Here is a 27,697-nt window from a genome sequence, read left to right on the forward strand (position 1 = left end):
CAAGTGCAGACACCATCTAGGTCAGTGGTCGCCAACCTTTTTACACCCATGATCACTTTTTAAATGACAGACCAAGCCCCGCCCTCTCAATTCTCCTCCTCTCCATCACCTGCTATCCCCAATCCTCATACTGCTGCTTTTAAAAAAAAATTCTTCTGTAGGAAGAGGTTTTTCCAACATTTGGCCTGTCTAGACTAGACCAAATGTCAGAAAAAAAAACCCTTCTTTTAGAAGCCCCCTTATTCCTTGTGAAAAAAGGAGTATAGGGGTGACCGAAAGAGCCTGTTTGATCTTCCACTAAAAAAGCAGAAGAACAAACGCAACCCTGGATGCAGAAGAGTTTTTCTGGGATATCTCCAGAATCTTGAAAAACTCCTGCAGTCTAGTCGGACCCTCACTGGGTTGAGACAGGCTATGTAGTCTCTGGGGTGGGAATGAGGGATTTGGGTGTGGGAAGGGGTGAGCAGTGTAAGCTCTGGGAGGAAATCTGGATGCAGGAGGAGGTGGAGAAGTGGATACTGGCTCGGGGAGGGGGCTTCAGGCCAGGCTGTGTTGGGGTACTAAGCAAGCCACAGGCTTGTGGATGTGAGGGTGCAGGAATTTGGGTTGGGATATGTAGGGGCTCGGGCAGGGGGTTCCAGTGTTTGATAGGCTCAGATCTAGGGTCTGGGGAAGGGAGAATGCAGGAATGGTTGTGGCCAGATGGGGGCTTGGCCCCAATTGGGGGTTTGTTGGCCAGGCCTCATTTTTAAATAAAATACTATATTAAACACAAAAAGTTTCTGCATTGCCTTTATTTATGAGAATGGCAGGGAACCTGTCTTGAGTCAGGGGTCACTGACCCATAGAAAAGTCATTCGGGAGCGGGGGACACAGTACTGGTGAGGGGTGCTAGTGAGTTCTGGGGCAGGGAACAGGGTACCAGTGGGGGTAGAGGAGAGAGGGCAGGGTGCCAGAAAGACAGGTTTCTACAGCAGGGGACAGGTTTCTGCAGGGGGGAGCAAAGGGACAGGTTTCTGCAGCAGGGGACAGGGTGCCAAAGGGAACTGGTTTCTGCAGGGGGGGGCAGGGTGCCAGGGGGCAGGTTTCTGAAGGGGGGTGGAAGGGCACTGAGAACCATGCCATCTCTCCATCTTTGATGAAGCTCCTGTGTTAGGTTTATGTCCCTCATTTTAATAAATTTTGTATCAATCCTCAATTGATTTATGTGGCTGCTGTTTGCTCTTGCTACAATTTTTCAACAGGTTTTAAAATGTAGACACTAGACAAGCACATGGTAGGTTAGTACTTTGATTCATCACAAATAGCAGCCTATGGCTAGGGTATTAACAGCATGTGAACAAGTGCCAACTTTATAGCAATCTACGTACAACAAAACAAACATCTTTTACACACCAGTCATCTAATGGATGCACACAGGTCTCACAAATATCAAGTGTATTGTATATCCTCATCTCTAAATTTTAAGCAGTGTTTGACTACTGCTTAGTCCAGTTACATTAAGTAAGGCTGTTAACTCAAAGAACATTCCTTAATGCAACTGACGAATTCATCTTCCTAGTACAGACTACTGCTCATGAGGACATATCAGAAAATGTTAACGAGAACCTTTAAAGTAAGTGGTAGATAAGCAGAAGAGGCAGATGTGGGTTTGAGGTTTCCTGTGTGATTTAGCTGACTTAGCTGATATTATCAGCTGACTTCTACTGCAGTGCTGCTTTTATAATGTTTTTAATCACTATTAGAAATGTTTCCTTGTAGATTATTAGTTTGTTTGAAAGGAAACCTACAGATGTTGCACCTGTATCTCTGAAAGCAAAACACAATCTCCTGTTGGAGATCTGCATGACCACTCCAGCAAACATTCTGACAGAATCACCAAGACTTCCACAAGTAGGACAAAGCATGGAGAGGTCACCAGAGAAAATATGCAGGGTCCCCTTCACATGGTGTCTTAACATTCCTATGTGACTCCACCAATTGCCTGCAGATTCAAGGTTTCCACAAAGTCAAGTGCATGCATATATTCTACTGCTTCATAACATACAAATATGACTCTGCTCAGTAACTACAAACTGAAAGAGAAAAACCCACTAGTTCCATTCACTGTTAATTATTAGAATCAGCTTCCAAGATAGTGACTTCAGTCACTACTTCTTTTCTATAAGGGAATCTTCCCTCAATAGTTGAACCACTGCCTCACCTGTGTTGCACTGTTGCAGCAGCTGCAACTAAGAACCAACTGTAAAGAGAGAAAAAAGTAAGAGTTTAGACAACAAATGATGAAAAATGATTAGGAAGCCTCTTTAGCCCAATGGTGTGCCATACAAGGTTTTATTTTAGTTTGGAAGGAAGATATGAAGCAAAAGAGGTACAAGAGATAGATCATCTGCTGCATTTACAATGACCATGGGAGATGGAAAAAAAGCATATTTTATCATTAAGACTGTAACAAACAAATACATAGCAAAGGCAAAACTGAAAAGAGCTATTATATCAAGTAGTCAATACAAAGTCCAGTTCTTAAAAGAAACTAAATACAGGAGTATCTACTGTACTAAAATAGGACAGGAAGAAAAAAAAAATCTGTCTGCTTAGTATGCTACATGTCCTGAAACCAAAAATATGAATTTACATAATAAGCAGCATGAACCAAGCTGTGGTTACAAGTAGACAATCAATAAACCTCATATCCCAATGTCTAGCATGCTCAAAACTAACATTTTTCCTGCCTTCACCTTTAAAGCAAAAATTGCACATAAGTACTTTCTACTTAATGATTGTGTGCATCACCACCATCTTCAAAGAACACACTCATGGCTTCAAATGCAGAGACAAAAGGGGAGTGGAGGGCAGATGGTAGAGACTGTTCGGATACATACAATCATACATCTCCGTGCTATACACTGGGCCAATTTTATCCTATAATCTCATTTAAATCAGTTACAATTACACTAGCTAGATAATTTCATGGAGGTTAGGTCCATAAAAGGCTATCAGCCAGGGGATAAAATGGTGTCCTTGGCCTCTGTTTGTCAGAGGCTGGAGAGAGATGGCAGGAGACAAATCGCTTGATCATTGTCTTCGGTCCACCCTCTCTGGGGCACCTGGTGCTGGCCACTGTCGGCAGACAGGATACTGGGCTAGAAGGACCTTTGGTCTGACCCAGTACGGCCGTTCTTATGTAGATTTATCTCATTACATTTTAGCTTTTGCATTAACATGTTTGTTTTCAAATGCTGTAACAATCCTAATATTTAGGATTTTATTTTTCACGTTTTAAAGTTTAAATATTATTTTTAAAAAGTCAGAAATGATACATTTACTTTGAACTCTCAGAATCTCCTTCTTTTTAGTAGTTGGTTCTTTAAAGCCCTTAATTCAGTACAGCTTAAAGGTTCTGGCTTAACCACTCTGGAGAATGAACAGGTGCAGCACAGAAAGCGACAGTGAAAGCTTTATCACCAAGCCAATGTGACAACCTACAATAATGAAAGTGCAGTTGAGTTTCCGTATAAGTTCCATCTTTCGCCTTTCTGATGAGACTGTCAATAACGTGAAGACTTAGATTTATTATTTATATTGAAAACATACTGAAGGTTCAAATAGTTTACTTACCTGTTGACACTCAAGGTTAGTTAAGATCCGAGGTTTGCAGCATGATCCTTGAAATGTCCCAAGTCAGTGGCATCCAACTCTTTCCTACTTCTTCTGACTAAATCAGGGCTACATATCCTCTCACCTATGTTTTCTTGTACTGTACCTTTTAGTTCACTTAATGCTGCCTCTTTTCCATCCATTCTCTCTCCTGCTTGCCCTTTTTTGGCTATTTGTGTTTGTTTTGTTTCTCCCTCCCTAACCTCACTTTTTTATTCTCGACATTTCTATCCCCCCTCCCCAATATTTGTTCACACTTGGTGACTCCTTTATTTCTCACCAGGAAAACAGGAATGTCATATTACTGATTTTGGAAAGGGGCAAGTGCTGGGGACATCTATTGGCATCTTGCACAGTTGATCTGAACATCAAGAAAAAAGAAGCTTGGGCTGAAAGCAGTCTGCTGTCTGAGCTGCTTCTAGAGCTAGCTACATTATGTGTGTGGCTCAAACTAGTTTCCACTGAAGTTTCTTTATATAGCATGGCCCTTAAAAATCAGGGTTAGAATAAGTTAACAGGGCATCAGAGAGGAAGGAAAGAGGGATGAGACTGGACAGAAGTTTATAATGAGTGCTAAGAACAGAAGACTGCTTGACTGTCTATCCAGCACAAGGGTGGCCAACCTGTGGCTCTTGAGTCACATGTGGCTCTTTGCTCACAGAAATGCGGCTCTCAGGGTTACGGTTTGTTCAGAGCCGCGTGCCCCCTTTGTGCACACACCCCAGTTCCTAGAGGGAGAAATATGTGGCTGTGGCAGCTCCGCTGAGACCCAGGCATTGGGTTAGAATGAGAGGGGCCTGGGAGTGCCTGGGTCTGGGGGAGTGGGAGGGCATTGGGTTAGAATGCGGGGAGCCGCAGGGGTCTGGGGGAGGGCATTGGGTTAGCGGGGGGGGGACGGGGACGGCTGGGGATGCCTGGCTCTGGGGGAGGGACGTGTGGCTCTTTGCATTACTATCCACAGCTCTTTTGGCTCTTTGTGTCTAACTGGTTGGCCACCCCGATCCAGCACATAAATGAGCATTACATTCAGTTAATGGTTTAAGGCTTTTAATAGGTGAGCGTTGGAGGGTTTCTTAAAGTGTGTTTTAAAAACAGATGCACTTTATAGCAAAATGTTAGACTCCTGACAAATGAGTAATATTTAGTACTTATATTATGCATTTATAACAAAAAGATGGAATAAAGACACCAGGCGCATGAGTAACTATTAAACCCAGAACCTTCTACATAAAGAATATAAGAACGGCTATACTGGATCAGACCAATGGTCCATGTAGCCCAGTATCGTGTCTGCTGACAGTGGCCAATGCCAGATGCTCCAGAGGAAAGGAACACAACAGGTAATCCTCACGTGATCCCTCCCGTTTCCAGACAAAAATATACAGGAATCTACCATCCAATCTAGAGCAGAGTCTCACTTCTGTTAACACTCTGTGTCATAGTGTCTGGCATGGCTTACAGCTAAAAGTGCCAAACTCAGGTCAGACTCTCAAACAACAGAGCAGATACCCTAAACAGTGTTTTCCTGGCGAGAAATTAAATTATATCCTATAATTAGATTTCACCAAGCCAGTAACTCCTGTACTAGTCTTGCCATGGACCATTCCCTCAAACTCCCCAACCCCTCTATCATCCGGGGGGAAAAAACCCAAACTTTATGATGAAAGGTTACTTATTACCAAAATTCACCACACAACAGGCTCGCCCAACCCCAAAAGGTCAGTCACTCACTCTAATTCAGTCAATGCAATAAACCAATGACTTATTACCTAAGAAAATAAATGAGATTTAACAAAAGATTACAGCAGGTAAAATATATGACAGGTGGGTTAGGAGTTTAAAGTCCAATTGGTAACACAGATGTAACGTCTGTGTTACCATCACAGCATTTGTAAAAGCAGGGGTTTCTAAATTTCCCATTACTGAATGTAACAACCCATGCTTTGAATTTAGCATTCTTCTCATTTACAGTTCCAAGGCTTCAGTCCCAGTTACCAAATTATAGACACGTATGTAATATTTTTAGAGCCTGCCACCCAAACTTTCATGAGTTTACAGGATCAAAGAAATAGCCAGAAACAATCATTAGTTTTCATGCAGTAGTACATATTAAATAGCTCTAAATGAAAAGGCATGAGAATGAGAATTTAAGTGCCATGTAAATCGACAAGGTTCACATGAGTGAATATATTAACATTTAGGGCAAATATAATTCTCAGGCATGTGTCATGGACATGTAATATGATAACATCCTCCTTTGTTATATTCTAACAAATGAATTGACCTGAACACACTAGGACCTTTTAACATTTCTTTTGTTTCTATTAGCACGCAAGTGAATTATTTATTTATTTTATTAAAAAATATTTTTATCACACCTATTTAAAATATTTTAGGCAGCTTACAAAATTTAATTAGCCTAAGTTTGAGCTGGCAGCCTTCTAGGGAACATCACACATTGAATATTGGAAAGTCTATTAAGCTTGGGTGTTAGAGAACTCTCATTTTGAAGCTAAAAGTCTCAAGTTTGGCCACAACAATAATCATGGCATCTGAGTGTGTTCCGGCACCAGATCATATGGCCACTTCACTTTCAAAACAAAAGAACAGTACGAACTCATGAGATCATGGAATGAGAAAGTGAATGAGATTATTCCTTTGCTTTCACTCAAAGCATATACAGGAGTATTATTCATGTATTCAGTAAGAAGTGCAAGAATATGCCTATCTATGCATACAAAAATAAAGTATGAATATTTTAATTTCCTTTTAGTTCTACATATAAGAGAGCTGTCAAATATTGACAAGCTTTCTGTCTGATTTGAAGAAGTCATGTAGCCGGCCAGCACTGTGTGTATCTAGTAAGTATTAACTTAGAATTAGAGGAAGTAATTGTGAATGCTCTTCATTTAAGTGAAATTTAGATTTAGCACTGAATTTTAGCTTCAGTCAGCACAGGATCAAAGGAAAGTGGCCTACCACTTGATAAGTGCTAAAAATGTTTAATGTAGGAATGCTGGTACTGTTTTGATTTAAGAATAGAAATCATCTTCCCTTCCCACCCAAAATAAACTCTTAATTTGGTCTTCCCCTCTCTCCGCCATGAATAGCACTGAAATTTGTGCTGTAATCGTTTGAAATCAGGGTCTTCCTCAAGCTTAACAAGCAGTCAGGTGGCACCTTAAAGACTATTTTATTATGGCCTACATTTTCATTAGTTGCAACTCACTTTGTCAAATGCCTGTAGTGAAAGAAAAAGAAACAGATAGTTGGGATATAGGGATGGGAGTGTTACATTAGAGTGGTTTCTTTTTCTTTCATTTGAGGCATCTGACCAAATGATCTGCAACACAAGTAAGCTTATGCCATAATAAAATAGTCTTTAAGGTGCCACTGTACTCCTCCTTGTTGGTGTTTCTGAAACACTCAAAGCTACCTCTGAAATCGCTCCTCAGTCTTGAGAGATCAGTCACATTCAAGCAAACCTCCAAAAGTATAATTTTTGTTACAAATGCCTTTAAATTATTGAATAGTTCGATACAATGAAAAGCTGTGGAAGGAACTATAACCTCTTGACTGTGGCATAAACGTAGTTGTCAAAAAGAAGGAAAAATTTAACTGCCAAGTATATGAATTGTGCATTTCTACATTAAGACATTTTTCATTTTAAAAGGTGTCCATCGTAAAAAAGCAAAAACCCCAGACAATTACTCCCTAAATAGGTAAACCAGTTCTGTTCTAAACCACTTCCCATCTACGACCGAAAGATCATGAAGATACTACAGTTAAGGAAATGACAGCATAAACACAAAGTATCTTGCCCTGCATCTTAAGACAGCTCATCTTTTGTAAGATGTTTAACTGCTAACATTAACTATTTCACTGAAGATCATTTTAGCAAGGAAACCCAGCTAGTGTGATTATCCCACAACCCTAACCCGCTTCCCATTCCTTTCTGGCTTCTACAACGCTCTACTGTCCCTTCATAACTGCCAAAACTTCCAGAATCCCTCGTCACGGGTTTCATGAGATCGTCTGCTATGCTGTCAATACAAAAATCTTCAGGACATCTGAAACTGAAAATTCATGGCCAGAATACATTAAATACAGACAGTCCCCGACTTACGCAGATCCGACTTATGTGGGATCCGCAGTTACAAACAGGGCTCCCCCAGAGGACACGGACTGCGGGACCTCGCGGTCCTGCCACCCGTGTACTCCGGGGCTTTCTCCGCGTCTCCCTGGTCTGCAGACCAGGAAGACGCGGAGCAAAGCCGTGGGGAGGGGCCCCCCCTCGGGCAGCGAGGCAGCCCAGGCACGCCTGGGCTGCCTCGCTGCCCGAGCCCCCCCGCGGCTTTGCAAAGCCTCGGGGAAGCCCCGCGGCTGGCGTCCTCAGAGGCTTTGCTCCCCGTCTCCCTGGCAGACCAGGGAGATGGGGAGCAAAGCCGCGGAGGACCCAGGTGGCGGGACCGCGGTGCGTCTCGGTCCGCGGTGCGTCTCGGTCCGCGGTGCGTCTCGGTCCGCCGCCCGCGTCTTCCTGGTCTGCTGGGGTGGGGCGGTGGGGGCGCAGCTAGTACCCCCCCCCCCCCCCAGCAGACTAGGCTTTTCTCCAGACGCCTGTGGCAGAGCAGCTGGGGCGCTGCCGGTTGGTCCCGCAGCGCCGCTCTGGGCGCTACTGGACCAACCCGGCAGCACCCCAGCTGCTCTGCCCCAGGCGTCCTGATTCAGCCGCTGCTGGTCAGTTTCAGCAGCGGCTGAATCAGGACTCCTGGGGCAGAGCAGATGGGGTGCTGCTGGGTTGGTCCAGTAGCGCCGAGGAGCGGCGCTACTGGAGCAACCCAGCAGCACCCCAGCTGCTCTGCCCCAGGCATCCCCAAGTCAGCTTCTGCTGAAACTGACCAGCGCTGACTACAGGAAGCCCGAGGCAGAGTTGCTCTGCCCGGGCTTCCTGGAATCAGCTGCTGATCAGTTTCATCAGCAGCTGACTTGAGGACGCCTGGGGTTCTTAAGTTGATTCTGAATGTAAGTCAGAACTGGCGGTCAGTTTCAGCAGTGGCTGAATCTGGACGCCAGTTCCGACTTACATACAGATTCAACTTAAGAACAAACCTACAGTCCCTATCTTGTACGTAACCCGGGGACTGCCTGTACCATCAATATTAAAACAAATACCACAGAAAATTTTGGGCTGACTGTATTGATCCTCTTTTGATCATAAAAAAGCCTGTTTTTAAAATCCACCCAAGATGGCTGAAGAATTTCCAGTCTCTTCCAGAATTCAGGATCCTTGTCACAGAGTTTAGGTACAGCTTGCTGCAGAGTACATAAGGCCCTGTATACAGCTAATAGCCCAAGAGGCTTTTCACAGAAAGAATTCTACACAAAAAACAAATTAATCATTTGGTTCAGTCTTACTGTATTATATAAATGAAGAGTGTGTGTTTCATAGAGTGATATTTAATTTCAGTATCTGACGCACATCTCCCCCACATTAATTATAGCTCTATCAGTACCTGCAAGTCTTGCAGTATATGTGTTTCCTAGCGGGAGACAAAGTTTTTGTTATATTAATAAAAGATTTCATGCCTAGCTCAATATGAGAACAGTCCTGCATATTCTGCACAGGCCTCTGGAATCTAAGACAGAAACCAATTAACAACCAACTGCTTCTAACTATGCTGGCTACTACAATGAAAGCTCAGGAGAATATTAAGCTCTAATTCCAGGTTTAAAATGCTACACTGCTGTCTAATAATATGGAAGATTAATACTCCATGCTGCGTAAGTTGCAAAAAGCATCCATTTGGATTTAAGTAACTTGTAACTGTTGCTACACTAAGAGACCTTGAAGTTCCACTAGGAATTTTACCTGTAATTATTACAGGAAGTGTGCAAAACAAGAATTCTATAGTGCAGGAGTTTTCAAAGTTGGGTCACAGGCCTGCCCAGATAAGCCACTGGGAGGCCACAAGAGGCTTTGTTTAATCTAAGCATCCAGAGGCATGGAGCTTCACAGCTCCCATTGGGCTGAGCAGCTGCTTCCCACAGCTCCCCTTAGCTGCAAATGGCAAACCACAGCCAATGTGAGCTGGAAGGCTCCATCCCTGTGGACACTTAGATAAACAAAGCCTCTTGTGGCCACCCAGTGGCTTACCCAGGTGGGCCCGTGACCCAACTGTGACAGGTGCGGTCAACAGAAGATCCCTGGGGATGCTTCCCAGGGTGCTGAAAAGGTCACTGCCTTTTGCCTTTCTGCTCTCTGGGGCTTCTCACTACTACCCTGTTCTGCTGGGCCAGCTCCCTGGTCTCCCCCAGCCACGGCGCAGAGCTGAGATCACTGCCTGCCCCCCCTCGAGGAGCAGTTCAGACACAGACTCTTTAGGTCCAAGGAAAATGCAGTTTAGAACCCAACTTCCCAGGATACCACTCACCAAATGGGATCAGAACCCCAAATGAATTATTTAGGTAAGCCCCCTTTAACAATGAAAGGGGCAATGTACACACAGATTGCTCCCCCAGGTAACAATTATTTACACTGGGCTTGATAGTAAATAAAGGTGATTTTATTAAGTACAAGCAGTAAGATTTAAATGGTTATAAATGAGAAGATTAAAAACTCAAAACAACAGAAAACGTTTAACTAATTCTAAAACTAACACCTCAGTACAAACTCACTACAAACTCACCCTCAAACTATTCTTGTTCCAGCTAAGCCTTCAAACCAGGGAAGTTCCTTTTCGCTGGGGTCTTTGGATCATCCTCTTGGGTGTGCTACATCAGCCAAAAACAAAGCCTAAGTTTCCCATGTTTTATCGATTCCACTTTTACATGGGAAGTTACTTGGCCAGTCCCTACCAGTTAGGGAGGTCACATGACCAACCACTGCTAAGACTTAAAGGACAAAAGGGGCTGTTTACATATGATTGCCCAGACATTGAGGTGCCCCAGCATTGGAAACACCCTTGATGGCTTTCATTTGTACTTTTACAATACATACATACATACATACTTTACACTCAGGAATAATATTTACACCAAAATAAGATTTATACAGACCCAGTGAGTTAAGACATTAAGATTGATAGGTTACAGGAGGCAATTTGTCCCAAGCATCTTCAAGTTATGTATATTTATGTCCATAAGTCCATTTCATAAAGCTTGGGGGGGGCCGTCACCCCAACTTTGAAAACCCCTGTTCTCATGCATTTTAAGATTTGCCTTGGCAGACAACAATTAATAGGAACAAAACACACCACATATTGTACTCTGAGTTTTTTTTGCCATGATTCTGCATGAATTGTGGTCATACATAAATGTCCTTTATTTTGAACTAGTATTTATGACAACCCCCAACTTAGCTGCTAGCAATTACATCCATTGTGAAAGATTGTACTTGGAAAAGAGTTTTTTCAGATAATCACAAAAAACAGACAAATAAAATACAATCAATTATGTTGCAATAAGTTAGCCTTTCAAAGTATCCTTGGTTATTTTACAGATACAAAGGCTATTAATTCAATGTTAGACATATTTCAAAATGTTGCTGGCAAACTTATTTAATATAATTTCACTAATCTAGAAAGTTACCTTTTTCTGCCCCATCACAAAACTGCTTCAGAAAAAAGGTCTCAAACTATTCTGGACTTTTCTTATCTTTGATCTCCAGCATAGAGGCAGCAGACCAAGATTAATCTCAAGTCTACTGAACCATGAAGTTGTCTACATATGAAATCAGACCATCAGTGAACTAGAGTTAATCACATAGAAGGACATGCTGACATCATAGCCCAGCACAAACTTATCCAAAGAGCACTAAAATTGCATCACAGGACAGCATTTTAAAACGTCTCTCACCCCTTTTACTCTACAGTAACTGAAACAAAATTTTGTCCTACAGATAGAGGAGAGGAATGGGAAATGCGAATTAGACTCCATCATTTGGGCATCCCCTGCTCCCTGTAGATGATCTATGTAATGAGGGTCAGTAACATGGAGTCAGCCAATAGGGCCTCTACAGAGTAGAGGCCTGTAACATGAAAGCAGCAACAGGCCTAGAATCTAGTAAGCAAGACTTTGGTTCAGGAACACAGGATCCAAGAAAGAGGCCCTACTGGTAACTGTATAATTGTGTAAGTTACGTGAAACATGGAAGGACACAGGGAAGCACCAAGTACAGACTAAGCCAAAGGGAGTAACGGAACATCTGAATAAGAAATGTCTTAGTACAAAGACTCCCCAAAAACTAATGTACATACCGACCTAGGTTCAGGACCGGGTCGAGATTGACAGCATGAAGCATAGTAAGCAAGCCCCCCTTCCGTAAGGTGAGGGGTGGTAACTAGGCAACAGAGGGGGGTAACCTGGTACGTAAAGAAGTGATGTAAGTTGTTTGTACCTGTCTATAAAAGGACACTGCAAAGGGTGCTCTCCAGCTGACCATGGGGAGGCGGGGGGGGAAGGAGACAGGACGGGACACACTAGGCGCCTGAATGGCAGGTGTCATTGCCTAATCTTACAGAATGCACAGTAGCTTAACTCTGATTGACTGCTGTTAATATCTGTTATACGGCAATAGGCCTGCTCGGTGTTGGTACCTTGTCAACGCGGGTCATAGTGCCCAGAGGTGTAACATTGTACTGATCTCTGTTACCAACTGGTAGAGCTTCGCATTTGACAATAAACCTGCTTGACTGATTTCAAAACTTGCCTGCATCTGTCATTTCCGGGGCCTCTCAGATCTCCTGTGTTGACCCAAGTGCACGAGGTCTAACACTCTAGATAAAGGGAGCACCAATTGTTATGCATGCAGCCAAAAGTTTATAATCACCGACGAAATAGAGGTCCTGTCAGGAGCGAGCCAAGACAACCCTGACCAGCTGACGCTGACACTGACAGTTCAAACCACAGAAGGTACTGAGGAACAGAACACTGAGGTACAACAAATCTAATTTCTGGAGGAACAAATTACAGAGATATTACATTTTAAATCCACAGCATCATTACAGATCAAATTCATGCCTAGTGTAACACACATTCAATAGTTTGATTCTTAAGTGGACTTACAAGTTAACTAGAATGTCAAGCAGACTGATTGCTCAGGTAGGAGTCATTATTTGTCTTCACTAAACTGTATATGAAAGCAAAGATCTTCTGCGTGGCCTGTCATGGTAACATTTTTTCATCTAGAAAACTAAAGCAGCAGTTCTAGTACATATGCTGGTAATACAGCTTTCCTCTGCCCACACTTGGCTCCTAACAGCTCACACTAAAACCTTTTGTTTCCTGACATTCTTCTATGTTGCCTCTTCTACCTGGAAGATCTACCTTCTCCACATGAAACTTTTCCTATTAAATCCATGAGTAATAGGTGGCAGATTAAGAATGAGCAATGTAATCTAAAAAGCCTGTTTGCACAGCATGCACAAGACCAGCCTGCCTGAGGCTACAGTAGAACCTGGAAATGCAAACAATGAATAGCATCATCCTGTGTGCTGTTAGAACAATTCTCTTTCTCTAGTTAACAAGAGGCTACTCCAAGCAGTAATGTGCCTGAGAACCAAAAACTGATAGCTACACATGGAGTGTTGAACATTTTTATGCAGAGGTGTAAACAAAATTTTAAAATAATTTATGTAATATAACCTCTATTTTAATTTGTAATTTAAGCACTTATTCACAAGACTAACTTTTTTTTTTTTTTTACAATTTTAAAATACATAGTAGAAAAGATTACCTGAAATGTTACATCATTAATGTAACATCTGGAAATGCTAAATCTCATGTCTCGGAAATGAAAATATGATTTGGAGTATGATTTTATTCATAGCTGTAAAATCAGGAAAGTAAGCCAATAACCTCTGTAACACCCTAAAGTCTAAAAGTCAATGCATGTATCTATTCCCCTATAACAAAATTAAAAGCTATACAAATATTCTGCTTGGTTTAATACCTAGCCATTTTGATTTTTGCTATTAACCTTACTAGAAGAGCCAGAACTGCAGGAACACCGCTGACACAAACCTGGGATTGCACAATCTCTGCTTTACAGTTTACAGCATTTGCTGACTTTCCAAATACTAACAAGAAGCAGGTCAGCGCCACAACCCCAGATGTGCTCAAAGAATACAAGATTAGTTTTTCTGAAAAAAGGAACCAGAAAAAGAAAGCTGGGAATGAAGGGAAGAGATGGAAACAGAAAAGAGGAGGAAGGTACAGCTGTGTTGTGCAGTAAACTTGAAATACATTGTTGCAGATTCCACAATTACATGCCAAAGTTAAGACATATCTGTTTCTCCTGTAGGAAGCAAAGATCAACAACCTGTACTAAAGAGACAAGTGCAGCCCTGCAGGCCCAATTACCAAGCCAAACGGGAAACATCCAGAACATGGGTTACCCTGAATACAGTGTAAAACATACATATTTAATGTCTGCATGCATTTAATAAAACATAGATGAGCCAATCCGAAAGTTTTCCACCATTGCCACCAACCTCTTCAGCAACTTCCCTAAAATAAATGACACACCATATTGTAAGTAGTTGGGGAAAGCATATATTCTACCTGCCAAGATTCCCACCACTCACTCACTCGAAGCAAAACGTGTCCAAGAACTTTAGATAACTAGCAAATCAGGAGAAGCTCTCAGAGACCCAGACACAGCCTCTGCAGGAACTGTAGCATTATCAACTTGAAAAATCACTGAGGTTAATCACCCACCTTGAAAACCTCAGAGAAGAAACCAGAGCCTATTTTCTCACAGGTGAAGTCATCAAGACGTGTAAGTCTGGAAAAGGCACTTATCAGGGCTCTGTACGAAGAGGTCCAAACTCTCCCCACTTGAGAGACAGTCCCGTCACCTCCGCCACCCCCATCAAAGTCTTCAATGCGTTCCAAGCGTGGTGGAAATCCTGCTATTGAATTCCGCTTACTTCGATCCATTTCAGAAATTAAATGGTTCTTTATGAAAAACAGATCTCTCACATCTTAGGTGCTTGAGTAGTTTTTCTTCTGCTTTGGTGGGATGCTAAAAAACAAAAAGAAAAATTACATAAACTTCATTAGCTGCTAGCATCAGGGACATATCCAAAAAGAACCCAACACATCATTCACACCTCTTTAGCCTCACAAATTTAACTCATTAGGAAAAAAAATCAGATCCTACTAAGCATACAAAAGGGAATAACATAGTATTGGCAATGAGATGGACCAGATCACTTTAAATGACTGTTCCCAATTTTAGATTCCAGAAATGTATTTTAGCCATAAGATAAAACACACAAAGTATTGGGATCCAAACACAGTAAGAAAAATCCTTCTCCTAGTCATTAAGTTTTTTGTATTAGACAAATAAAATACATTCTCTAATTCACTAAGGTTTTTTAATACTAGTTTTATGGACCCAACAAGAAAATGTTTTATGCTTCAACCTTACTGTGGTAACAGTTAAGGAACAACTCTCATAATTCTGCTGCCAATACAAGAAAACCACTCAGCAATAGGAGTTTATTGACAATCCCTGGACCCAAAAAGAGCATATCAAAATCAAATTAAGGACAATTTTTATTATCTGTCACTAGTAGCAGCACCCAACATCCTTTTTCAGGTTACCATATATGACCATTTCAGGGCCAAATGCTCAGCTCCATTGAAGTCAGAGCTATAACATTTGAAGATTTAACCTCAAAGCCATTAGAACATCAATGATGTTACCACAGAAAGTAAAATTCCAGAGTAGTTTGGGGGTTCTTTTTTCTTTGCTTAGTTAAAGCTACATTAATTTCCAGTCAATTCAAAATACAGAAAATAAACAACATTTGCCAAGTAGAAAAGCAAAACAACAACAACAACAACAACAACCAGTAAGGGATGGGGTTTTTCTAAACGGGTCAATGAAGTAATCAGGATAACTCTGGAGCCTATCAAACCAAACTTGTACAGTACTGGCAAATTTGACAGGTGGCTTATTTAAAAAAAAAAAAAAAAAAAAAAAAAGGCTCACTCGGTTGTTCATCTTTTCATATTTAAACTGCTCATTTATAGCAATTCAATATGTCTTTGGAGAAGCTGAGTTCATCACAGAACGAGCAGGTTTTTAAGGGTGAAGAGAAGGAAAAAAGGTGATCCTGAAGCAGAAAAAAAAAGCCACAGTGATATATATTGAAAAGTGGACAAGTGAAGTCAGTAATGAGGCAAGGAACAGATGAGGCAGTTATACTTCTATACACAGAGGTAGGAACCTTAAACCCAGGGCAGCCCTAGACTAGCTGCCAGCAACTGGCGCCATAGGCGAACCATGCAATCGGCACCCCCACCTCCAAACCCCTCAATGATATTACGCCACCATTTGGTGCCCCATTTAACTTGGCGCCCTAGGTGACTGCCTAGTTCGCCTATTTGGACAGGCCGCCCCTGCTTAAACCTGAAATAGCTACAAATGCCAATTAAAAATAGTGTATTAAATTTTAAAGAGCATTTCCAGAAACAGAGGCTCACCAGCTGTCCCTTGGACACATAGCAATGAGCATGCTTTGTATGCAATGCATGTCTTATTTCATAAAAGATGTTACTTTTGTCCTAAAATGCCAAGAAAACAGATGGTACTCCCCCTTTTCTGTTCAATTGCACTCTTTACTTTGAAATGCTGAATAACATTCAGGTTATTCTCACAAGAAAAAGGAGGAAAAATCAATTACAGAATAAAAAATTTTGCATCATTCAAACACTCTTGCACTTACTTGACTAAGTCATTGAAAAAATCAGAGAAAGTATTAACAATATTGGCTAAAAGCAGTGGTCTCCAACCTTTTTACACCCAAGATCACTTTTTAACTCTCAGAACAGGCGAAGATCTACTGCCCCGCCCCTTCCTTGAAGCCCCGCCCTCTCTATTCTCCTCCTGTCCATCACTTGCTATCCCCAGCCCTTACGTACACACTCTGATAAACAGTTTATTTTTAAATTATGCGATACATACAATTAAAATCACGTGTTTATAGCTATGAAATAAATGGTCTTTTTTATTCATGCTATTTAAATCTAAAATGAAGCATTTATAATTATACATTTTGTGGGGACAGAGCACTGCGGCTGGGGGCAGGGGAGGGGGGCAGGGTGCTGGGAGGGCAGAGGACAGGTTTCTGCAACTAGGGACAGGGTGCCAGTGGGGACAGAGTTCAGGGAGTGGGGACGGGGACAGAGTTCAGGGAGTGGGGACGGCGTTCTGGGGATAGGGGAGTGGGGGCGACAGGGGAGGCAGAGAGTCCCCTGCATCTCCCTCCTCCCAGAATTCTCCCCCCCCAGGGAAACCAGCGCGTGCCTGCCCAGGGGGCCGACCCCCCCCACCCGCGCAGGGAAGCCCCGCGCGTGCGCCTGCCCCAGGGCCAGCCCCCCCCCCCGTGCAGGAAAGCCCCGCGCGTGCGCCTGCCCAAGCCGCCAATCCCCCTCCCCCCTGCGCAGGGAAGCCCCACGCGAACACCTGCCCCAGGGCCAACCTCCCCCCCCCCCGCGCGCGCCAGGACATCCTGCACGCCTCCCGCAGGGCTGACTCACCCCTCCTATGCCGCGCAGGGGACCGGCAGAGCAGCTAGCGCACTACCTCTGTTTTCTCTTGAGGTAAGTAGTGGGGCTTCTGGGGGGTGGGAGGGAAATAGGGGCGGGGCGGACAGGATGCCTCGCAAGCGACTGGTCGAGGCCTTGAGATCAACCAGTAGCTCGCGATCGACCTGTTGGTGACCACGGGGCTAGAGAATGTTTGATCTTTACAATGCAAAATCGGGTGCATTTTAAATCATGTCAACTAACCCAGTGTAATTTCCCTGTAAATACACTATCACAATGTTGACAATGCAAGGTCACATTTAGCATTACTCCTCTCAGCAAGGAAAAGTACAGAAATTGACTTGAACTGCCCTTAAAGTAGGAATATAAAAATGTAGCTGTGTAAACAGGTAATTGATGAGCATGAGCTTATCAGTTACCCAAACCGCTGCACGTGGTTCCTAGTCTTGGTCCCAGGAGCCACCTGCTGCCTACGTATCAGAAGCAGTAGCACAGGGTGGAGCTGGTTACATGCGAGAATCCAGCTTAAAAACCAGCTCCTGGCTAGCTGGCTGCCGCCCAATGTGTAACCACTGACATTTTCAGAAGTTACATGGTTAACAAGTTACACTCATTTTAGCATCCCTTCCTTAAAGTCGGTGGAACAGGCTTGGTGGCGTAGACTCATTGTTTATAAAAATCAACCTAATGCGGCTATCTTTGACTTAACTGACTAGTGTAGACCAGGCTCTAGTGTAATTAATTTTTATAAAGCCCAGTCTATTTCCCATTACAGATTCCCACTGACTTGTGTAGAAGTTGGGTAAGTCCTTATTGCTGTACAAACTTTTGACTGATTCCCCCCACCCCTGTTGAGATGGCCATTATCTCCTCCATTTTACATACTGGGAATATCAGGAATAGAGAATGACTTGCCTACTGTCATATGGGGAGTTGCTGGGAATAGAATTCTGAGCTATTCTGGCCTGTTATGTTTTACCTCCTTCCCCCTCTAGTAGATTTAGGGAACCAAAATCCTCAAAACAAATACTGCACTTCAGTTTGTGTTCTTTTGACTTAGATGATGAGGGTGAATTTATAGATAGCATTGCTAAATGACACCTGCTGGATCAGGAATCCAGTTTTAGAATTGTGAGCTTGAATGATTAACGTGTCTTGTGTCAAAGCCTGGGCATCTCATTCTTTGAAAAACATTTCCAAATTAATAGCATGCACCTCCCAGAGATCGGCTTCTTTCCAGACTAGATGCCTAGTGCCAAATCCTCTGTGTGTATGTGTAATATACCAACATAGCGTTAATGATTGCTGCTGTATAGTTATAGAAAGCAAGCAATTTTCTTGTACAAATTGCCTTTTTAGAGATTTACACACACAAGTCAATGGGCACATGCTTGCCTGAATCTTGTAGTAAAGACAGGCCTGAAACTGTTTATTTGGAAGAGACTGTTTGACTTGTGTCTTGAGGCATTAAAGGGACTCTTAAGGTGGGGGCTCCGAAACTTGACCTATTTGTGTAACTTTTTGAAAAGAAATAAAATGCAAAGCACTAGATTAGATAGTTTATTGAACTGCCAATCAGTGGCTTGGGAGATAACTCAATGTGACATAATGGACTTTTCTGTCTGTTGATGTTTTTTAACCAAATGCTTTTATCTATAAATAAATACAGAGACATGCTACAATCTACTATATATTTTGAAGTTTATTTTGCACAAATCCACAAAGTCCTACTTTGTGATTACCTATAGATACCAAATATTGCACAAACAATCCTGCCACTTAAATTAGCTGAATGCACTTCTTTTTACACCTGAATATGCTAGGTGAAAGGTTTAAATCAGTGCTTCTCAAACAGCGAACCCCAGCCAATGGGAGCTGAGAGGCTGCAGAGTTGGTAAGTAAACCAATTGGAGCAACCTGGTAGCAGCTCTCTCAGTGTGGATCCGCGGACCACTTTGAGAAACACTGGTTTAAATAATTATTTTTGTTTTTCCATCAGATTAGAGTTCATAAAAAATATTTGGTAACAAAATTAAAATCGAGTCGCCTATTCAGGTGTGTCTATAGTGCAAAGAAAATTTTTACCGTTACAAATCACAAAATAATTCAAATTAGTTATAGAAAGAGCAATGGAAGTTTTATGAATTTCTGATTCAAATTTACTATGTATGGTAATAATTCGATAAAATGAAAAATGTTTGAAGTTGAAATCTTACAAATTTAAAACTGTTCCTTTACTTCCCTTTTGCAAGCACAGCAATAAAAAATTCTATTACATATATTTCATTCCTTGAACTTTCCTATAAGTGTAATCTACGCAAAATGACTTTGCCCTATCAATGGCAGGCCTAATCTGCTAGTCTTTTATAAGCCATCCTATGTTAATACACTGCTGAATTCATGCAGTAGAGAAAAACATTTTAGTTATTAAAAAAAACATCAGTGCAGGCTCCCAAAAGACTTTGAGCTGATGCATATTTTTAAAAAATAGTTTCATAAACCTGGTCAATGTCTTTATTAGCAAAATTATTAATGATCTGATAAGTCAGGGAAACACTTTAGAAGACATATTATAGATATTTCTGTATCTAGAAGACACTGACTTGGCTGGGTATTTTTACCCACACAAAATGTATACAAATGTCAAAGTCAGGCGTTTGAAAGCCCGCAGAATGCTCAATAGCCTATTAAAAACAATAACCACAGTTGAACAGTTTTCCAAGCTGAACTTCAATATTAAAAATGCTCAGGGTTTGTAACGGGATTGTTTTGGATTCTGTTAAGTACACTTTAATTTACTACTTGTTATGGTTCATTAAAGTACCTCAGACTGACTTGATAGTCAGTTATATTAATGATCACATTCTCAATTAAATCATCCAGAGATTAATTGGCCAAAATAACAATAGGCCTCTTTGGAATGCTTCCTATCTGAAATTTTCCTCTTTCTGATGCTGCATGTACAAACTTAGTAAGAAAATGAAGCTAATGCAGTCCTTACGCTAGCAATTTCCCTGGATATTTTTTACACTGTATAACTGTCTAGAAATCAGACTAGCTTTAGCTGTCTACATGAAGCAATGGGTTATTTGAGAATCCAGATGGTAAAATCTTTCAGGTTTTAACTTTTCAGCATGGTTCACATTATTAGAACACATCTATTAATAAAGTTAATTAATTGCACACGAAACCTGGAAATATGGTAGAATTAACATCAAGAACTCAGAACACTGCTCCAGTGTAAGTTAATTTCCACAGGCAGCCCCTGACTGTATAGCTACAGAAGCTTGTGCAGTGTAGTGGATTCAGCATAAAACTAGAAGCCAGGAGCTCAAGAGAGCTAATCCTTGCATGGCTACTGCCTGGATGCAGCATTTCAGCAAGTAACTGCTGTCTCCTTTCTCCCCATCCTCAAATCAGTAAAGTGATGATAATATCTACCGTACTCCACTACAGGAGGCTGTGAGAATTATTTCTATTTTAAAAACACTGAACAACCATTAAAACATAAATATACACAAGTGCCATTACTGGCTTTGTAGGACATCAGACATTCAGCATGGATGAACTCAGGATCTTTGAGCTACAAATGCTAAAAATCAGGGAATTCTTCATTTTACATTTATATTATATTTCTCTGTGATCTTTATTGTTCCTGAAAGTGCCACTTCCTAGCCATTGCTATCATAATGTATGCTTTCCACAAAAAGAAACATACCCTACGTCTCTCGGAACTGACTTTATTACCCTTGCTACACTGATCCAGAGACCTTCACTTGGCTGAACTTTGTGGTAATTTGTGACTTTCAAAGAGGAATACTGAAAAACACCTCACCTATTTTATGAATGCAATAAAGTCTGAAATAAATAAAAAGGAATGATTGGTCATTAAACCCCCACACACAGTGGTCACAAACTTTTGTAATCTAATACTCATTCAGGAGATCTGAATATAATAATAACCCTGAAATACTTAAGTTTTATATCCTTAGTGTTCCTGCCAATAACTTCTAAGGTCCATTCAATTTAATTTTAAGGTAACCCTATTAAAGGGCCTGTAGCAGCCTGCTAGTTCCCTAATCTGCTTGTAATCATTCCACTTTTTAGCATACATAAGATCTTAGCCTGCTTAGCATAAAGACAGGTATGTGATTTGCTTTGGCTTTGTTACAACACATGGTTATTGTATTGAAATAATCCATTTCAGGCAAGGTCTCCCTTTTGAGAGACAGGAAGCACAAGTTGTATGGAGGGCTTTAATGACCCCAGTTTGTCCCTACACTTGTGCAGACCCCAGAGCAATATTGAAGGAAAGTGTCTTTCACCACTTGGATTTGAGTTGCTTGGGCTTCCTTAGGCCTAACAGTTTAGGGTAGCCCTAAATAATGTCCTAGAGACCAAGATTCCTATCAGCATGGCAATAGCCAAGGCATAGGAATGAGGGATGTTAAAAAGCGGGTAGTTGCATAACCAATGAAAAACCCAGCAACTATGAGGTTACATGCACATGCTGTGGCAGCCGGCTCCCCCAGGAGCTGATGTGCGCAGGAAGCCAGCTTTTAAACCAGCTCCTGCCTGCTGGCCCTGTTCTTGGAGAGCCAGCAGCTCCCAGGAAATGGGGTGGGGGAGTATGCATGTAACCATGAATGTCAACTGATGAGCCCAGGCTTATCTGTTAACTTCACATGGTTATTCGTTCACATCCCTATTAGGAATGCACTGGCCATATTCCTTGCCACATCTTCATTAGGGGCTATCCCCCTCTGCATTTGGAGTATTCACAGGAAATAGGGAGCAGTTTTCAAGTGCTTTGCAGCTCCTTCGCATGAGCACAGCCAATGCAAACAGGCCATAAGGCAACCAAGAATCCAGACCAACAAAGGCAGGAATAAAAGATAAAAAGTGCTAGGAAAAATACAAAGAAGAGATGAGACGTATGTATCCTTGAGCGTAAAAAGGGCAAAAAAACCCAGTCTCTCATACATTATTGCCATTCATGAGAGAGAGAGTCGTCTTTACTTTTAGTTTTCAATTTACAGAATAGAAACATAAGATTAAAATCTCTCCTAACATTTCAGCCACAGAGAAAACAAGAACCTCACTGAAACAACAGATGATTTTACTTCATGTCACAACAATGCAGACTTGGCTTTTGTATGTCATTTATAAAACTCACACAATATATAAAGTGTGCCTTCAAAAGCATGCCTTGAAAAGCACAATCAACATAGTTATTTATCTTGTGGCTGTAGCTACAGAGGTCACAGAAGTTCCGCGTATTAACTATTTACAACTCATATATAAAAATATAATGTTTATTTAGCATTGTAGGTGTGCAACAAAAAAGGCACAGGTCCACGTGACAAGAAGCTTACAATCTAAATCAGACATAACATAGGAAGACTAGACAACAGATGGGGACAGTAGGAGGGATACAAGTGCCAGATCACGAGATATATTTATTGCTGCATATGCATTTTGTTAGTTCTTTTTTATAATATATTAAAACCTGAAGACAGAATGAAGACCAGAGCAGAGATCAGTTTACATAATATAAATTTTCAAACTCTACACAAACAATGACTGTCCCCCCCATCATTTTTGCATTCATTTGCAAAACAGTGTACTGTAATAGTACTCTCTCATTACTGTACATCCTTATATGCAAGATCCTGGGTTACAGAAGTCATACCAAAAAAAAGGAACCAAACAAGCAAATAGAAAATCAACAACAATTATGATCTGTTTGTATGCTTGGTGGAAGAGCCCCCACCCTTAACTCTTTTCATTAATTATAAAGAATAATGTTTTAAGTTATAGGTGCTGTACACCTTCAAATTTAGCTAATTTCATTTCCCACCTCTCCCTCCCCATGTGCCTGCCTATATTATATACTGAAGCAATACCCTTCCTCATTTTTAATCTTACTCCCCCCTCCCTATCCCTCAAGGTGGAAAAACAAGTGACACTGATTCAAGAATGGCTGCACACAGAGAATTTAAGAAGACAGCATACACTTTCCATCAAGTGTTAGAAAATGCCACAAAGATGCTTCTGTATGCACTATAAACTAATCAAGTTTTATATGCAGCTGTTTACATGAAGGTAGAACAAAAATTAGTGCAAGTGGAATTATACAGCAGATGTCTGTGGCCAGACAGTGTCACATACCTTCTATTGACCTAGCAGATAACATTACACCAATTTTCAAGCAAATAAAATGTAGTAGAAGTGTTTATGTAACATCCACTGGCATGTCAAACCTTCCCACAAAACACTTTTCTAAAGTGAAAAATTTCAAAGACTCATTCAATGTGTATAAATTTACTGATCTGCAGACGGAGATGCTAGAATTATGATTTCTGATCACAAAAAAAAATATTATTACGTCAGGGAATATAAAAAACTCATTTTAAATAATAGGTTTAAACTTATAACAATTGTTTAGGATACTATATAACCTATTACTATACAGCAAATACAAATAAACTGACAGGACTCAATATACAATACACAAACAATTCCATCAAACAACTGTAACTGTTTCACTTCACAAAGCTAAGTATTTAGCTGCACACTGATCTGGAAAGTCCCATATTAAAAGCTAATACAGTTCTATGGCTAAATGGGATGCCATGAAGGAAGAATTATTTAAACATAAAAAGAACCTTTCATCTGAATGCCATAAACACCTACATAACCAAGTCTGTCATTAATGCAAGGCTGATGACTATGGTGGAGTGCCACAGAAAGGAATAGTGAAACTGAACCAAGCACAGCCCTTCTTCTGGTACTGAAATGATCATTTTAAAATACCGTATCCACATGCAGTGGTAACAACGACAGCTCCGATGTACCCTCCCCTGCCGGTGTGACTGGATTTGTCATTGTACCTTAGGTGGCTGCTTAAGGAGCTTCCACTGTAATGCTACGGATTTTAATAGCGCCCTTCATCCAAAAACCTCAGAGCATAAAGACCTACCTGCACCTGTTTAATCAAGCCCAGTATTGCTGCTTTTCACAACCTTCAAAATAACCAACAGTACAACCCTGTAACAAGCTGGTCCTCCCTCCAAGCTCCTGCTCCCCCAAACAAAAGTCACCTAGCCCCCCTCAAAGCCCCTGGCAAGCTGCTCTTGCCCCGAGCTCCTGCTCCCCCAACCTCTTGCTCCCACACACACACCCCCACCTGACAAGCTACCACCCACCTCCTGCTCCCAAACATGTCCTGCACAACAGGCTGTGTCCGTCCCCCCACCTCCTGCTCCCACACACACACACACCCCAACAGGCCGCCCCAAAGCTCCTGCTCCCACGCCCCCCCCCCCGACAGCCACCCCCCAAAATCTTGCTCCCAGGCCCCCCCCCCGGACAGCATGCCCCCCCCGCGCTCCTGCTCCCACATCCCCCCCCCGACAGCACACCCCCCCGGGCTCCTGCTCCCACGCCCCCCTGACAGCACACCCCCCCACGCTCCTGCTCCCACGCCCCCCCAACAGGCCGCCCCCCCCCGCACTCCTGCTCCCACGCCCCCCCCACAGCACGCCTCCCCCGCGCTCCTGCTCCCACGCCCCCCCCACAGCACGCCCCCCCGCGCTCCTGCTCCCACGCCCCCCCGACAGCACGCCCCCCCGCGCTCCTGCTCCCACGCCCCCCCGACAGCCACCCCCCGCGCTCCTGCTCCCACGCCCCCCCGACAGCCACCCCCCCGCGCTCCTGCTCCCACGCCCCCCCCGACAGCCACCCCCCCGCGCTCCTGCTCCCACGCCCCCCCCGACAGCACGCCCCCCCGCGCTCCTGCTCCCACGCCCCCCCCGACAGCCACCCCCCGCGCTCCTGCTCCCACGCCCCCCCCGACAGCCACCCCCCGCGCTCCTGCTCCCACGCCCCCCCGACAGCCACCCCCCGCGCTCCTGCTCCCACGCCCCCCCCGACAGCCACCCCCCCGCGCTCCTGCTCCCACGCCCCCCCCGACAGCCACCCCCCGCGCTCCTGCTCCCACGCCCCCCCGACAGCCACCCCCCGCGCTCGTGCTCCCACGCCCCCCCCGACAGCACGCCCCCCCGCGCTCCTGCTCCCACGCCCCCCCCGACAGCACGCCCCCCCGCGCTCATGCTCCCACGCCCCCCCCGACAGCCACCCCCCCGCGCTCCTGCTCCCACGCCCCCCCCGACAGCACGCCCCCCCGCGCTCATGCTCCCACGCCCCCCGACAGGCCGGCCCGGAGCCCCGGGAACCCCGCTCCCCCGGTGTCCGCAGGCGCCGCCGCAGTGACAGGAGCGGGCGCTCCCCGCCTCACCTGGAGCGCGGCGCGGGCGGCAGCAGGGCCCGCGCGCCGGCCGGCAGGTCTCTCATGGCCGCGTCCCGCCCAGGCAGCCGGGGCCCCGCAGCGTCCAGGGGAGCGTCCGCCGCCAGCGGGGGGGGGCCATGCGGGGCGGGCTGCTGCGCGCCCTCAGCCCTGCTCCCGCCTCGCTCCGGCCCGGCCCCCTTCGCCTCAGCGCCACAGCGCGCCCGCCTGCGTCTGAGCCGCCAGGCCACAACAGAGGGCGGGCCCGGCCGAGGGCCCGCTGCGCCCAATCGGCGCCGCCGTCTGCCTCGCTGACAGGCCAGCTCGGCCAATCAAAGAGCTCCCCCGTGTGGTTGGCTAACATTATTTGATTGACAGCCGTCTCGGCCGGTCCCTCTGAAATGCAACAAAGCTCCGGCAACAGACGGAGCCACTGGGAAGTGAGGGAAAGGACTGGATGGGAGGGACTAGCGAGAGGGGCGTTGCTAGGGGCGCCTCAAACCGATTGGGCGGCAATTGAAGGCGGAGTGTAAATAAAGAAGTGGCCAATGAAAGTGAGTCTAACTGTGAGTGACAAGCGGGAAAGCCAATTAAGAATTACTTTTGAGGGGAGAGGGCGTGAAGCTGTCAACACGGCTACGTGCATCTAAGACGCGGAGGAGAGTGTGGGAGGGGCGGGGGACGAGACCCAGCAGGCTCTGCGCAGCCCCGTTCTAAGGGCCAGGGGAGGGAGACAGGGTCTGGCTGGGGGAGGGGTACGGGGGGGGGGGGAGACAGGATCTAGCTGGGGAGGGAGAGGGGTACGGGGGGGAGACAGTCTGGCTGGGGGAGAGGTGCGGGGGGGAGATAGGGTCTGTCGGGGGGGGACATAGGGCAGACGGGCTGGCTGTGGGGAAGGACATAGGGCAGACAGGGGCTGGCTGGGGGGGAGAGGAACGGGGTGGGGAGACGGGTTGGCTGGGGGGGAAGGACATAGGGCAGACAGGGACTAGCTGGGGGAGGGGCACGGGGGGAGACAGGGTCTGGCTGGCGGAGGGGTACGGGGGGGGTAGAGTCTGGCTGAGGGAGGGGGAAGACAGGATCTAGCTGGGGAGGGAGAGGGGTACGGGGGGGAGACAGTCTGGCTGGGGGAGGAGTGTGGGGGGGGAGATAGGGTCTGTCGGGGGGGGACATAGGGCAGACGGGCTGGCTGTGGGGAAGGACATAGGGCAGACGGGCTGGCTGTGGGGAAGGACATAGGGCAGACAGGGGCTGGCTGGGGGGGGAGAGGAACGGGGTGGGGAGACGGGTTGGCTGGGGGGGGAAGGACATAGGGCAGACAGGGACTAGCTGGGGGAGGGGCACGGGGGGAGACAGGGTCTGGCTGAAGGGGGGCATACAGGGTGACAGGGCCTGTCTGGGTGGGACCCACAGGGGGACCCTGGCCTCTTGGAGGCACACAGGGGAGATGGGTGGTGCATGGGGGACCCACAGGGCAAGACAGGGCCTGTCCTGGTGGGGCGCACCAGAGGAGAACTGGGGAAGGTGAGGAGGGGAAATGGCAGCTGTCCACAGTGGTGTAGTGCTCAGCTCCAGCAGTGACGATGGCTGTGTAAATACCTCAAGCCGCTAGAGCAGGGGTGGGCAAGAGACCTTGCGGCGGAACAGGGCCCGCGGACCCCCTGCCGGGACCCTCAGGCACGGAGCAGCAGCTGCTGTTTTAAACGCCAGGCTGCTCCATGTGACTCTGCTCCGGAGGGAGGGGAGGCTTCTGGTGAGCCCCTCCACCCGCCTCCAGCCCAATTCTCAGCGCCTATTGGCCAGGAATAAACAGCCAATAGGAACTGACCCTAGCTAATCTCTCAGCTCCTATTGGCCAGAAACAAACGGCCAATAGGAGCTGAACGATTGGCCTGGAGGATGGGGTCAGTGCAAATCTCTGCCCACTCTCAGAGCTGAGCGCCCCCTGGAGGAAGGAACTGCAGTTTTAAGTAGTCTGGGGCTGCAGCAGGCTGGGAGTCTACCCTGCCTTGGGGGTGCTGCAGGCTGGGAGATACTTAGGTAAGTGCCTCCCAGCCAAAGCCTGCCTCTGGCACCCCGCCCCTCCTTCTCTCTAATGTCACCATTCAAACCCTCTGCGTCCCCCTGCCCCAGCTCACAATTCCCTCCCAGGCCCTGTACCCGCTGACACCTCTCCCCCAAGCCAGAATCCTCTCC

The 27,697-nt window shown here is 44.9% G+C and overlaps 1 protein-coding gene across 1 annotated transcript in view; it reads right to left on the reverse strand.

Annotated features, from left to right (window-relative positions):
- The window catches only part of TESK2 (testis associated actin remodelling kinase 2), a 120,726-nt gene extending 94,977 nt beyond the window's left edge, over window positions 1-25,749 (reverse strand). Inside the window, exons 1-2 of the mRNA XM_075935868.1 lie at window positions 25,514-25,749; window positions 14,374-14,680 (exon numbers count right to left, since the gene is read on the reverse strand). Coding sequence (XP_075791983.1) covers window positions 14,374-14,595 — 222 coding nt within the window. The 5' untranslated portion in view covers window positions 14,596-14,680; window positions 25,514-25,749. The remainder of the gene's footprint in view (window positions 1-14,373; window positions 14,681-25,513) is intronic.
- Window positions 25,750-27,697: the final 1,948 nt, after the last annotated feature.

This window comes from Pelodiscus sinensis, chromosome 9, assembly GCF_049634645.1.
Source record: "Pelodiscus sinensis isolate JC-2024 chromosome 9, ASM4963464v1, whole genome shotgun sequence".
NCBI lineage: Eukaryota > Metazoa > Chordata > Testudines > Trionychidae > Pelodiscus > Pelodiscus sinensis.